The following is a 15,017-nucleotide window of genomic DNA, read 5'->3' as shown; positions in this document are numbered from 1 at the left end:
GGGGGAGGGGGAGGGGGAAATTCTGTTACAATGTTTCATGCTCACTGTTTAAACACAGCATCATCACTTTGAAAAATCACATTTAGTGTGGATTAGTGATAATGGATGATGCCAGTGATGGTTTAATTCCTTAAGGCAGTACTGGTACATGAGTGTGACATTTCCTAATGCAATACTTGCCTCATGAAACCAAAAGCACACAGTAGAACTCAGATCAGCAGGTTTCCCTGAAGCAATTGTGTAAAATTCAGACACATGTCAGTAGTGGTCATAGCTTAGCATAGTCTACAGCTCTGAATAGACGTCCAACAAATGCAGTCCCGTCTCCAAGCTAGGGTCTGTCCCCCAACCAAGAAGAGCCAGGGAACACTCATCGCTTCTCTGAGTTTCCATTCAGCCCAGCCAGGTTCAAGTGTAGAGAGAGGGTGAGAAGCTACGGGCTTTCAACTAGAAACCACCACCTCTGTATGTCAGGTGATTATCAATTTGCAGAGCTCCTGAGTGGAAACTTGGGAAAAAAAAACAAAACAAGAAAAGAGAAAAGCATTCCTCATTAAGAGCCTCAGAACATTAATTATAGTTATTATGAAAGTAAATTATATAATTTACTTTCAAATACTTCAACATATTTATCTGTTATATATAGGATAGCTTTAATGTATATTCCTAGTAGGGAGGATGCTCCAATCTCAAAATATATTCCAAAGATGTATAGCTGCCATTTTATCAACAGCCACCCTTCAGAGACCACTGCTGATTTTGTTTTTGTTTTTGTTTTTGTTTTATTTTTATTTATTTATTTATTTTATTTATGCATATGTGCATACATCTAATTGAAGCCTTGCACACAGGAGCTCATGTGCCTGCAGAGGCCAGAAGAGAGCCTAGATCCCCTGTCACTAGAGTCACAGGAAGTTTAAAGTGCCAAACAAGGGTGCTGGAAACCAAACGCTGATCCTCTGAAAGAGCTGCAAGGACTTGTAGTTTCTGAGACATTATCTCCAGCTCCATCACGTCTACTTTTTTTTTTCAACAACAGAACTTTGTTCTTATCTTAATGTGTGCACAGCTGGGTGCTCATTCTGTCTTCAGATTGAGAGCCCTCACAGTCTGCCTGCGGATTTTTGGAAGCACACCATCTGGAATTTCAAAGGACTTGTCTGGTTTTGTGTTTAACAGTCCCACCCTGAAGTCATCCTGCCCTACTATGTACACTGAATGGTTTAGGTTACCAGAATGTCGCCCTAAAAAAAAAAATACTGTGGAAGATCAAAATATGCCACACCACATACATCTCTTCAGCAAACTCTGTTGAGATGATCATTTTGAAAATGTAGGAGTGGGAGGGGAGAGAGGAAGATCAGGGTGGAGGGAGAGCGAGGGAGAGCAAGGGAGAGCGAGGGAGAGTGAGGGGTGGAAATGATGTGGAGTAATCATGTGCGAAATTCTCAAAAAATATAATAAAATAAAGGAGCGATGTCTGCTTAATTAGAATAGGAAGACGATTAACAAGCTATTTTTGAGTGCCGCCAGTATCAGGAAGTATACCAGAATAGCGTATGCCATGCGCAACTGATTGGCAGGCCCTGAAATGTGCGCAAATTCACAATCTTGTCTTGATCAGCAGTCTTTGCAAAGCAGGCCTGAAAGGCATGGCCCCCAACCCATAATGTATGAAGCCATAATTATTCAAGTGAAAAAAAAAAAGAGGAAACTAATTAGAAACGTGATAAGCAGTGATTAGGCAGTTACTTCGGAGGATGGTGTGTGTGTGTGTACGAGATGAGCAGATGCCAACCGGGGTAGCTTCCCTGAAAAGGGATAGACAGGCTGGTTTAGATGAAAAGTTCCCTGTCTGTCACCTGAGAAAGCAAGTGCCTTCAAGATGAGACCATTAGCATGTCATTTGCACACAGAGTTTAAGACAAAAAATAGAAGGTCACCACAAAAACAGAAGTCCTTGGAGCAGAACAAGCCTTGAACCTAAAAGTGACTGGCAGGAGGGATGGGGTCCCTCCCAAGGGCCCTAGGAAGCTGTTGCCCACTGCTAATACTCCTGGCCTCGCAGTAGCCAGAATTCAAATGACCAGGGTGGAACAGAGCCTATAAGTGGGTCAGAAGACCTTGGCTTCCGTTTTGGCTGAGGCTCTTGGGACTGAGCCCAGAGACCTTGTACATTTCTCTTCTTGTGGTCTGGTCAGCTGCTCTCTCCAGCTCTCCGGTGCTAAGGGCATCTTCTCTACTCTAGTTTGAGCTAGTGGTGTGGTTTGAGTGTGCATGGCCCTACAGGCTTGCACTTGAGCCCTGGCTGGTGGTGGAGATGTGGGACTTGAAGTGGGAGGAGCCTCAAGGAGGAAGTGGGCATCGAGGGTTAACTTCCGGTTCTGTAGAAAGGTCCCGCTTCTGATTTTTGCTTCCTGATTGTGGGCACTGTTAATCCTACCAGACGATAATAAGACCACTACCACAATTTTTGAGCCAAATCTGAAGCAAGCTTTAATTAAACACAGGCCAGGATGATGAACGCTGACCAGGTCCATTCTGGGCTTCCCAGAAAATGGCGACAAGTCATATTTTGCAGCAGTTAATAAAGGCAAATTCATAAGGCCATTATGTACCCCACTAGGCCCAAACAGTGTCAAGCAAATATCCTAATGTACTTCCTGCCTATGTACCTCCTGCCTACATCCAATCAGAGTCAAGCATACATATTAATGTATTTCCTATCCACTTAATCTTCCACCTACATGTGAGCGACCACAACCTGTGCACTTGGGCAAAAAACTTGTTTAGGGGAACGAAAACACGTGGCTTGTTATCTTACACAAACAATAGCTCCCAGAAAGTCTCTGTCCTTGGGCAAGGTTAGAGGCATTTTCTGTTTTGTGGTTCTCTTATGCACAGCAATTAAAACTTAAAACATAACTTAGCTCTTATAGACACTATGTGACCAGTGGCCTTCTGTTCCTGTTGCCATGTCTTTCCAACCACAATGGATTGTGTCACCTTCAACTGTAAATCCAAAGAAATCTCCCAGCCCCCTGCTTGTCAGATATCTGGTCCCAGCAACCAAACACAACACAACCAATGAGTCAGACCGTTGTGCTCTGCAGGACTCTGTGTTGCTGGCCCTAGCTCCAGCCATGCTGGTGTTCTGGGTAGGCATTTGACTCTGGAGCCCAGCTGTTGCCATTAGAACCCCCCTGTAGCTGGAGTAGGGACAGAATGGAAACATCACGATGAACGAGCACGCGCATGCACACGCACAAAAAACCGCCAGCTTGCAAAGGAAGACTGGCAGCCCATCCTCACCTGAGCTTCATTCACAGAACAGAGCATGCCCATGCACTCATGTGCAGGGAGTGGGGGCGGGGGTGGGGAGGAGCCCCTCAAATACAAGCGGGAGAGGTAAAAACTATAAAACTCCTATAAAGGGCTGTACTCCAGATGGTCAGATGGGTTTTTTGAGCTCTTTCCTTAACTTGTTAAGCCACTTCCATTCCTGGGTTTAATAAGCTGTCTCTATTTTTAGACAAGAATTGGCAGCCCTGTGAACTCATCTCCTGTGATCGCAATAAATAAGTGCTGTCCATCTCCCAATGACTTAAAAAAAAAAAATTCAGCGTTCATCCACCATTCAAGGAACAACATTTGTGAAAGTCCAGGCTTCACGTTCTACTCTCTTTCTAATACCTTTTGAGATAAGGGCATATCTACTTAATAAAAAAAAAAAAAAAGGTTCTTGATGGCTGGCAAACTGTGACACCATCTCAGGCACCAGGCATACATCTCACAGGTGACACCCAGAAGACAAGTGCCTCTTTCCATTGTTCTCACTACTAGCATTCCTTCAGACCTTGTCAGGTGAGTTCTGGGTAAATTAAATGGAGACAAAAGATCATTCTGGCTCTCCTAGAGCAAACAGGGCTGTGGGGACAGAGATAGACAGTCTATGGGGCATTTCCTCATGCTGTGTAGCCTCTGTCCCACTGCACTAGCCAGTTTTAATGAGGTGACAACAGGAAACAACGAAAAGCAAGCACTTTGGTTGTTCAGAACTCTAGTTCCTAGATAACTTGGCTTTGCCCCTTACTGTAGCTCAGGAGCCTATGTTCTGATAATCCAGTACTTCCTGCTGGGAGTGAGCCCCTTCCCTCCCTCCCTGGCCTGATGGGGGAATCAGGGTTAATGCTCATTGAGTGTGTGTTTTGTTTCTATTGCCAATGCTCACACAGGCAGGCACACCCTTCCCTGCCCTGGTCTATATATCACTCTTCTCCTTCCTTCTGTGTTCTTAATGCTAGCTGGGATGTTCCTATAAATCTGTTCTTATGCAAAGCAGCAACTTACTATCGGCCAAGAGGCAGGCAAGGTTTTCTAAGTTCAACACACATGTGCAAAGCTATGTATGGGACTATCCAAGGGAGCACAGGGCAGTCACTGGCATGCTAGTCAGAGGGAAGAAAACATGTGCAGACGCACATTCTCTGAAGCAGCCATCATTGTGACAGTCCTGGAAGAAATAGCCACATGGACCTGGAGAGAGGCCATGCTGACACACAAAGAGCCACCGTGCCAGGACACAGGGATCAGGGACAGACCACAGAGACAAGGGACAGCACGCTGCCAAGGGCTAGCTACTGTTCTTCTTTTATTAGTGAGCTTCTGTTGTGGATTGTCTTTTGGTTGTGTGTGTGTGTATGTGTGTGTGTGTTTGTGTGTGTATGTGTGTGTTCATGTGTAGACATGCACACATAAGCAGATGTGGGTAGGGAGGTCAGAAGTTAAACTCCAGTGTTATTCCTTAAACTTGTACACTTGGATTTTGACAGTCTCTTCATGGACCTAACTAACCTGGGGCTCAGTTAGGCTAGGCTGGTTGACCAGCAAGCCCCAAGGTTGCCTCTATCTCTGCCTCCCCAGCTAGGATTACAAGCACAGTATATCACCATGACCTTTTCCACCTGAGATCTGAGGTGCAAGCTCATTTCTTCATGCTTACACAACTGCCTTATCTCTCCTGGATTGGTTTTAAAGGGACATGAGTCTGTTGTAGACTACCCTCAACACACACACACACACACACACACACACACTCCATAATCTATCTTCATCAGGGCAGCTGTGACTACACACAAGAGACCTTTAAGATGGGGCCTGTTACCATATCTCCTCCCAGAAGCAGGAGTGGGCAGGCTCATCAGACTCTTACCTTAGACCCTATCCACTCCTTTCTGTATCTTCCTCCCAGATGTGTGTCATTCTGGCCGAGTTTTAAGTGATCTTATGGTCTCAGGATGATCTAGAGTGTATGGAGGGAGGGAGGCTAACCGGAGGGGGCTCAGTCAATGCAGTTATGGGGAAATTAGCATTCATGTTGAGGGTGAAACTCTGTGGGTGATTCACACTCCTGGAACTTACCCTGTACCATACTGTTAGTAAGCATGGCAACTCATTTGCTCCACAAGTGGGACTTTGATGGAATCATTACTTTATTCTGTCTCTGGTATCATAATCTGAGGTGATCAGACGTGGCACATCTGCCCAGGGAAATCCACTGTTCGGAGGCAGTCCACATGGAAAAGTCTGAAAAGACATTATCTGCCATGCTGAAGAATAATCTGGTGTGTGACGTGGGTTTAGCTACTGGGACTAGCAACAAGAGGCAAAGTCTCTGTGGACTTTGGATTTATTTGATCTACTAGACATTTTTATTTATATAAAAGACAAACGGCATAGACTGAAAATAAGTGCTTTAGGTTTTGATATAAAAAGAATATTGTGCATTCACATTCCTATTTTAATACATGAGTATGGCCGAAGTGTTCAATAAAAGAATAAAACTTTCCCTTTATCCAGAGTAGTGAACATGAGTCAACACTTTGAGGAATGACAGTGATGCTATTCCTTGGTCTTTTTCTTGAATAAGGAAAAAAAATGACATAAACAGAACAAGCCACAGTAACATGACACCATATTCCAGTTTCTGATGATGACCCGGAAGTGAAGTCACTTTTGAACCCTAGAAATCCCACTAGTGTACCAGCATTCTATAAATTCACCGCTAGAGGGCGATGAACAACAGCTACTGGGTTAGCACTGGAAAGCCCAAAGGAGCAAGAGGGTTTGGGTTTTTCCATGGTGTTCGCAGCCCATTTTCATGGGACAGAGTGCGTAGATTTTTGTCCTACCCCCAACTTGACCATGTATCCTACAGACAGAACAAAAGATCCCTTGATGGTTCTCCAATCACATTCCTATTTGGTTGAAAATAAGTCACTTCAAAAACACAATTTCTTAAAACGATTTTGGTTTGTATCATCCACATTTGTTGGAGGATTAACAAGTTTCCTATTAAAGCTCATTCATTCTCTGCTCTTGTCCAAGTGGACACAGATTCCCTGTCTCTATATGGGACTCCTGTGTGTCCCCTGTTCAAATATGCACTTGTAATTTCTACCAAGGTTAGGACCATGCAGAGACCAGTAGCCATAAAGAAAGATTCTTAGAGCAGAGAGGTTCCCTTGCAGAGGCAGGTAAAACTTAATATGCATACAGAAAGACCTGATCTAATGAGGTCACACACAGGAAATCTCCCGAGGTCTAATTTATGTCAATTTCAAATCATAACATCAGATAAGTTCTGTGCCATCCAATCTGTTCCCAGAGCAAGGTGAAATGAACACACATTTCTAGTGTGTGCACGTGTGCGAGGATGTTCATGGGTGCGTGTGTGATAGAGGTCAGAGGTCAACATCAGATGTTCCTCAGGGTACTGTTCACCCTGCCTTGGAGTCAGTCTTTTTAGCAGACCAGTGAGCTCCCAGGGATGTTTGCCTTTCCAGTGCTGAGATGACAAGAGTGTCCCACTAAACATAGCTTTTGTCGTGGGTCCTTGGGGATTGAACTCGGGTCCTCTTGCTTGTGAGGCAAGCAGCTTTACTTGATGAGATCTCTCTCCATGGTCGCTTACACACTTTTCTTACAATGGATCCTGACTAGAAGCAGCTTTCATTTCCAGACTGGGGTGGGTGTGGGTAAGGGGAAGTCTGGAGGCTTAGCAGTGAGAAATGAGGCAGGTGTATCCACACCTTCTTGCTGTAAATGATGCCACCTGGGGGCAGAGCTAGAACCCACCTCCTCTGCTTATTGGGGAATCTAGGTTTTTCTGCAGCCTCCCAAATAGTTCAAAGGAAGCTCAACTAACTTTTTGGACAGCGTGCTAATCGAGGAAAACAAGGGTTCAAAGTGTCCCCGGACACAGCTGTACAGTATGGGCAGTGTATGCCATTCAAATCCTGTCTGCTATTTAGGGAGGCTGGGAAAATGGAACCCACGGGTGTTGTCAGGGCAAGCTGGAGGCTCCAATAGCAGAGCAATAAAAATTACACACAATGAGCCTTAGGGGCTGGGTGTAGGGTGTGCCATGTTTAAAAAAAAGAAGGACAAAGGATAATGGCTGGGAGCAAATAATAGTAACTTATGCATAGAAAAGAAAGAACTCAATCTTATTAGTAGATGGTGGGTCAATTTCATGGGTGGAGAACGGTCTTTGATTTTGGTAGTTTGTAAAAGCAGAAAGATGAGGCCAAGTTCCCAGGCTAAGTCAGAAGGTTCACAAGTCAGATGTGGGGTTTGGATGCCAAAGATAACAATCAAGAGAAGCAAAGACACATGGCAGACCCCGGGACATAGTTGTGGGTTGGAACTCAGTTCCCTGGTCCATAAAGCACCCCACTGTAGAGGGTAATCATTGCAAAACAAAGTGTTTTGTGGCCAAAGCAGGCTGCAAGGCATGGATCCTTCTCGTACAATTGTGCCCCCAACCCTGTAGTCAGGGGATCATTGCTTGTGTGACTGATTGTCAAGTGCTAACGCTATTCCGAGTCCCTTCCGCTCCATTCCAGAGCTCCCCAATAAAAACTAATTCCCCCGGAACATTTGATCGTTCACTTTGTCTCCTTGCAGAGTATGGCTATATAGAGAGAGATATAGACATATAGATATATAGATATATATATAAAACATAGCTATTCATATTTACATACAGGCATTAATAAAGTGCAAATGTTATTGGCTGTTGTAAAAATCAATCTCATTTCCTGAGGAGGTGCTAGCACAGCTTATGCCATGACAATGTCCAGGGCATAGGATGCTCTCTGTCACTCATCCCCCGCTGCTGTTGCTATGGTTGCTGCTGTTGCTATGGTTGCTGCTGCTGCTGCTGCTGCTGCTTCTGAACATGGAGCAGCTACTGGGGAAGAAGGGAGCAAGTCCTTGATTTTCCAGAAGCATCCAGCTGCCTCTGGTCTTTGGTTAGAGGACGGCTTCTGAAGGCTTGACCCAGCCTGCCCAGAAAAAGCTATTTGGTAGTGTTCAGGGAGCCATCTTCTGGAATCTTCTCCTGGGAGCAGCTCCTCCCGGAGAGTCTATCTGGGTGCTCCAGCTCACTGAAGCGCTCTGCCACACACTGGGCTGTGAGACGGGCCTCGGGGTCATGGTCCCAGCACTCTGTCAGTGTCTCACACACGATCTGGATGCCCTGCAGAGGAAAGGAGGGGGTCCCAAGGGCACTGTCAGTGGGTGATCTCCATGAAATTAGTATCAATAATACATCATTATCAAAGTCCACAGTTCAGAATAAGTCTCACTCTATGTGTTCATGTGTATGTAGACGTGGGTCAAAGGTCACCGTCAACTGTCTTCCTCAGAGAAACCTTACGCTTTGAGACAGGGTTTCTCACTGAACCTGGGGCTTACTGATTTGGGATCCTTCTGTCTCCTTTTCCTTCTGTGCTCTCTTACAGGATTACATCATGGTCCCCAGCTTTTTACACGGGTACTGGGGATTCGAACTCAGATCCTAACACTAATTAGCAAGTTACCTTTACTCATAGTGCCATCTCTCCAGTGCCTAGGGTCCTATTCATGGTGGCACACACTGTATAGATCGTAACAAATATATCCATGACAGGATCTAAAGGACTCTTGTTCTCCACTTTAGGCTGGGTTCTCTCTTTCTCTTACCTCTTTCATGGCCTCTGGAGATTTTCTTTTTTCAGACTGTGACAGAGCTGGCTCCTAGGTTCCCTTTTGTTTCAACAGAGCTGGTCACCCAAGCCCAGAGTGGGATAGGCATTAACCTGGTTTCATTTAGTAAAGCCCATCTTTCATAGAATGACTTATAAGTTGCTTCCAGAACTGCCTAGGATGACTCACGATACCCCATCATCTCCATTGACATTAAGCTAGGCCCTCTGACGTGGCTGTCTTTGTATTCCAAATATGCCTGACTGTAATATATTTCAAAGGTGGTCCTCCCCAACACAACCCCACCCCGTGAACCTCACTCCCACACAGGAAAGGCTGTCTAGAACAGCAAAGCACTCTATCTCAACTGGACTTCATTTTGTGTCAAGAATGTCTTTCTTAATGTTTTGAGTTCTTTCAGAAAATCAGAAGGCGAGTCTGATAGTCTGAGAGGTGGAAATAAGATTTGCTCCTTCCATGTGGAGGTCAGCTTCGCCTCTGGTGATCTCTAAACAGCTGGCAAAGAGACATCTAACACTCTTCCTGGGAGTTGGTGTTTGTCTGGCAACACCAGCAACTCTCACAACTTCTGGGGAGTCCCCCATCCCTGCCCCCAGTTCTTGATGTGGGATTAATTACATAATTCGCCTAACTGATGGTATTGACTGATGGTCCTGTTAAGAGTAGAGTGTTATTGTTGCTATACCAGAAACATTTATTTTGTTCTGACACAGTAATTACAGGCTGTAAATTAAATTAAATATTAAGCATTACCTTGAAATCAATAGGGCAACAAATCTCATTAAGAGAAAGAATGTATTATGCAAATTCTTTCCAGAATTTTATCATAATGAATAACGGCTTCATTAAGAGAACTTTATAGGAGAGACTTCAAGAGAGGGTGACAGAGTTTCAACGGAGCATAACCATTCCGGCACCTTCTAAATCCTGAGTTTCTACAAGCAGCCTTGCATTTTTAGAACCGAAGACAGTTTGCCTGAGACTCCGGTGAATACTCTGACCCTGGGAAGCCTGGTTCACCTACTCCCTGATCACAGGACTGGCTCTGGGCCAGGGCTGCTCTGAGCAGGCTTCCTGCATCATTTGTCTTCCTGGTTGTGCCTGGCTTGCTGTTCCTGGCTCTCCTTTGAACTCCCCTTGCCTTAAGGCAGACCTACACAACCAGTCTGCAAGGACGAAAGACCTTCTGAAAGAGTAAAAAAGGGCTTTGCGGGATGGAGAAGAATCACATTACTGGAGAGACAGGAAAACACTGTTCTAGCTCCTTCTTTACTGGGGCTTTCTCAGGTACATCACGCTTGTGGTCAACTGTCTCTCACTCACAACCTACCCTTTCTTCTCTTCCCCTCAACCTCTGCTATGAGCAGCCTTAACTTCCGGTTCTGACAGAGAGTTGTGAGGCTGTCACTCAACAGGCTGCTCCGCCCCCTCCTTCACCAGCAGGCTCCTCTGCATTGATTTCCTGTCCTCCACAGTGCTTTTCCCCAAGCATGCTCACACACAGCTCCTCTCTCCTTTCCATGCACAGCCAGCACATAGGAGCGCACCAGCTACTTGACAACTCTGTTTCCAACTGCTAAATATTTCTTTCTGAGGTTGAAGGACCTCAGAGGCGCAACAGTGGAGCCCAGAGGAAATGGGAACTAGGCTCCTCGTGCGAAGGCATGGGTGTTGACGGCAGACAGCTAGCAACAGATCCTAACTCTGAATCAAGAGAGCTTGGGAAAGGTGACCAGTGCCCTACAGTGGTTACCTGAGAGCTCTCTGGGAATTCGGCATAAGCCTGCTGAATGCAACCTACGAGGCCAGGGCCATTCACTTACATTGGAATTTCCCTTATGAACACAAACCCAACAGAGTTACAGAGAACCAAGGGCTCTGCCTTCAGAGTTAAGCTCCATCTCCCAGAATTCACTGCTGCCCACGAGCAGACTCCTCTGGACCTTCTGACCCTTCAAAGCCAGCTCTCCTTACCTGGTGGTTGAGCCAGAAGCTGGGGATTTCAGGCCGCCCTCGGTCTCTCAGCACGTTGTCTTTCATGCTCTCCACACAGGGGTGCTCCCGCACCTTGGAACCAAACGGGGGCTCATAGTCTTTCACTTCTGTGAAGAGAACAGGCAGACATAGATTAGATGAGCATAGGGCCCATACATGGCTGAGGGAAGTGTGTTTGGTGACAGCCTGGCTGGGTAGTATGAGATATCCCATAGTAAAATGAACTTGTCATTGTTAGAACACTTGTAATAATGGTGGATTAAAATAAGAAGGCAGGGGTGGTGCTGGAAGGATGCTGGGAAATATCCCACTGCTGATTGATTGTTCAGTCCTTCTAGACATGTTACTAGCTGATACCTAGGGAATAAGGCAGACAGGGACCCAGCTTTCCCATAATGCAGGCACGCTCAGTTGGTGGGGAGTTTACTTTTTCTAAGGAAAGAAACAGATTATCATACATGTCATGGTACACAGACACACTCATACAACAAACATACATACAAAACACAAAACACTCATAATAAGCAAAATAATAATATATATAATAAATAAAAATTAAAATATTTTTAAAAGCTGTATATATTACAAAGCTTCTAGTCCACCCTAGGCCCACAGTAATAAAGCAGATTCAATAAATGATGTTAAATTTCATGGGGACATGCGCCCTACGGAGGAAGGAAATTTCGAAAGATGCTATAACCTGGATGGTTCCTGAAGACATTATTAAGAGAAGTAAGTCAGACGCTAAAGGGGAATATTGTGTGGTTCCTTGTAAAACCCCCCATCAAAATTCACACTGGAGATTAGCCACTCTCCTGAGGCACCGGGAGGGAGAACTGGGAGGACCTTCATAGTCGGCTGAGGGAAACGTCCCTAATAAATCTTTTCATGGATTCAAAGACTGATGTTAAGAGTGGAGCTATTATAGCCTGTTTAAAGCTGTTATAGCCAGTTTAAAGCTGCCACGGTAGTGCAAGGTCTCACCATCCAGTACCTGGGAAACTGAGGCATGAGGACCAGGAGTTCAGGGCCTGCCTGCGATACAATGGGAGGCTCTGTCTCTAAGAAGGCAAGCTTGACAAGCCAGTCGGCTTCTCACAGTGTGGTGGTGATGGAGCACCTGGCCACACTGCTGGATTCCCTTGTCTCCAAAACCATGAGCCCAAAGAAAGCTTTTCCTCAATGACCCAGCCTCAAGAATTGTAGGGTGGCAGGAGAAAGGAGAGTTAAATCTCTTCAGAGCCAAACTCACGGAGATGGAGAGTGGTGTTTCTCTGGGGTTTGGGAGATGAATATTAGGAAAGAGGGGATAGAAATGTGGGTTTGGTGATTATAATTGGTAGAGAGTTTCAGATGGAAAGAATTCTGGGTCCGGGGATGTGTGGCTTAGTGGCAGAATACTCACCTACCACGCAGAAGGCCCTGGGTTCAAGTTCAATCCCCAATACTACGAAGGACAGTGTGTGTGTGTTTGAGAGAGAGAGAGAGAGAGAGAGAGAGAGAGAGAGAGAGAGAGAGACTGAGAGAAAACAGCCCAGCAATAAACGTTAATAGAACTGAAGAGTAAAACTGGGCTATATCCTACATCCCCTCCCCCAGCCCCAATATGCAGGATCTTTGGCCTTTAACTTCAAGGTAATTTTCCTTAATGAACAAAAATTTTAGTAATTGCCTTCTGTGCTAAGAACTGAAGAAGGCTTCATGGTAACGTGGAATTTTAAAGAGGGTTTTTTTTTTAAAAAAATTCTCATTTATTCTTTGATATTTTCTTATATTTATACCTCTATTTTTATGATATCCACCTACCACCTCCCTCTACCTCTCCCTAATGCCCGCACCTCTCTCCCTAATTTTACGTTCTCTTTTTTTTTGTTATCAATAATCCCTGGGTATTTTGTAGCTAATTTTCATAGATTTTTTTCTTATTATATTTTATAATGCAATTTTATTTATGACACTGAGACAAACACATGCCCCCCTCTCACCCCTTTTCACTTTGGGTAAATTCTGAAATCTGACTTTTGGGTACATACACTGCTATTTTCTCCCATTCCCTATCCTCTGTCAGACATTAATCCTGAGGTTCAAGACTGAGGCGGGATTTTCTGTCATTCCTTTCTCTGCTTGGTGCTTTCAGTTTTGCTTTATACATGGCAGGCATCCAGTAAATCCAAATTGATGGTTTCAAGCAAAAGCTGAAGCCCAGAGATCGAGAGTTAGCTCCAGATGAGACACCACGCTCATCTCTGATGCTTCCTACAGAATGAATGGAGGGACCCGAGGGACCGCCATCATCCCTTCCCAATTATCTTGTGGAACCAAAGAGCGTACTTCCTTGTTTCACTATCCCAAGAAAGGACAAGATATCATGGACTTTGTGTGAGTTATAAGTTACTCATTAGACACTGTACAGGGCCACAGACTCTGCATTTCTCTTTGGTAGCTCTTACAGTTGTGTTTCTTGCCCAACTAGACACCCTCTACCAAGCTAAGAACTCCAGACCAGCTCAAGCATTGCCCATAGGCCTCACTCCTTCCCCCATCTCTGCAGAATTATACTGGGCTGATGGAACTACCCCAGCCTGGAGATGTCAGGGCATGACAGCCACCTGCCAGGGGCAGCTGTGTCACAGGGCAACTAGTCCAATCCTCTTCTTGCCTCTGCAAGCCTCTCTACGAGCCTCTGCGGGGCAAAGGTGAGGCCAGGCTTTGTGTGGATTATAAGTCATGGCTCGGCTTCTTCTCCCTGATTGTTCCTGCTTCTCTTCCTTCCTTCCCACGAGACGTGCTCCTCAATGAGTAATGCCCCCTGCCCCGATCTTTATGTCAGCTCCTCCTTCTGGCAATACTGGCCCATGCCATCTGCCCAGTAAGATCTTTCTCTTTTGGCTTCTGTCTGCTCAACTGCACCACCTGAAGATGACTGTCATTCTACCACTGGGGGGCAGGGCTTGCAGATACTCAGAACTACCCACCATTATGGTGATCCGAGGAAGTGTTTTCACCTTTTTGGAAAGCTTTCTTGCTTTCATCTTTCCAGGGAGCACTTCAGAGAGTGCTCCAGGCACCACAATTCTCTTACCCATGCTCAGAAATGACAGGGCAAAACACTATACCACAGAGAAGAAAATATCAGGATGACACTCAAGCCCACTGTCCATCCCACGGCCAACAAGCTGGAAGAACTCAAGACAACACTTGTATGTTTGCATAGCCTGCTTATCCCACTCCAAGTTCTAGCCCTCAGAGTCATCTGTGATGGCTCAATTTCATTTTCTCCTTGTCAGGACTTAGAATCACTTAGGAGACACACCTCTGGGTGTGCTCCTGAGGTTCAGGGAGGACAGAGTACCGTACTCTGAATGTACTCAACACCATTCAATGGGCCGAAATCAAAAACTAAGCAAAAAGTCTCAAAGGAAGAATCCAATTGAATATGTACATTCCCTCTCAGCTATGGACATTCAACATGACCATCAGCTACCTCACGTTCCTGTATCCATGGCTGACTGTACCCTAAAACTACAAACCTAAATGAACCTTTACTTCTTTAAGTTGTTTTGGTCACAGCTGTCAATCACAGCACTTATTTTAATGTTTCAATTCAGTGAAGGCCAAAAGAGGCTTCCTAAAGCATGGGAGAAGGTGGCTGCTGAGAGCCTCAACTTGAAGCTGAAATAGTGGATCCTCCAGCGGAAGTGGAGAGGAGGCCTATTTTTTCCTCCAAGCAAGGGGAAGCTTAACTGAGTTTCCCTTCATTTTGCCTGAGAACTTGGGAACTGTGAGACTTCTGTTCTCTAAAAGGATACAAAGCCTGTTTCCTCTCTTTGGCTAAAACTGGGAAGGAAGGAGTCAAGGGTCACTCATCTGCAAGGCTCTGGCAGAGACTAGCTCTCTGTGTCACACGGGAAGGATCTGAGAGAGCTTGTAGTCTTTTAAATTTAACATGGAAAAATGGGATGGAGGCAAAG

General features: G+C 45.3%; 1 protein-coding gene across 2 annotated transcripts in view; it reads right to left on the bottom strand.

The window, feature by feature from the left end:
* Window positions 1–5,673: 5,673 nt before the first annotated feature.
* The window catches only part of Tgfbr2 (transforming growth factor beta receptor 2), an 84,402-nt gene continuing 75,058 nt past the window's right edge, over window positions 5,674–15,017 (bottom strand). For both annotated transcript variants that reach the window (XM_028767320.1, XM_028767321.1), the window contains 2 exons: window positions 11,026–11,153; window positions 5,674–8,542 (listed from right to left, as the gene is read on the bottom strand). In XM_028767320.1, the coding sequence (XP_028623153.1) occupies window positions 8,363–8,542; window positions 11,026–11,153 (308 nt within the window). In that variant the 3' untranslated portion in view covers window positions 5,674–8,362. The remainder of the gene's footprint in view (window positions 8,543–11,025; window positions 11,154–15,017) is intronic.

This window comes from Grammomys surdaster, unplaced genomic scaffold (assembly GCF_004785775.1).
Source record: "Grammomys surdaster isolate TR1022 unplaced genomic scaffold, NIH_TR_1.0 172, whole genome shotgun sequence".
NCBI lineage: Eukaryota > Metazoa > Chordata > Mammalia > Rodentia > Muridae > Grammomys > Grammomys surdaster.
Note: the sequence above shows the minus strand (reverse complement) of the source record. Positions and strands in the feature narration are given on the sequence as shown.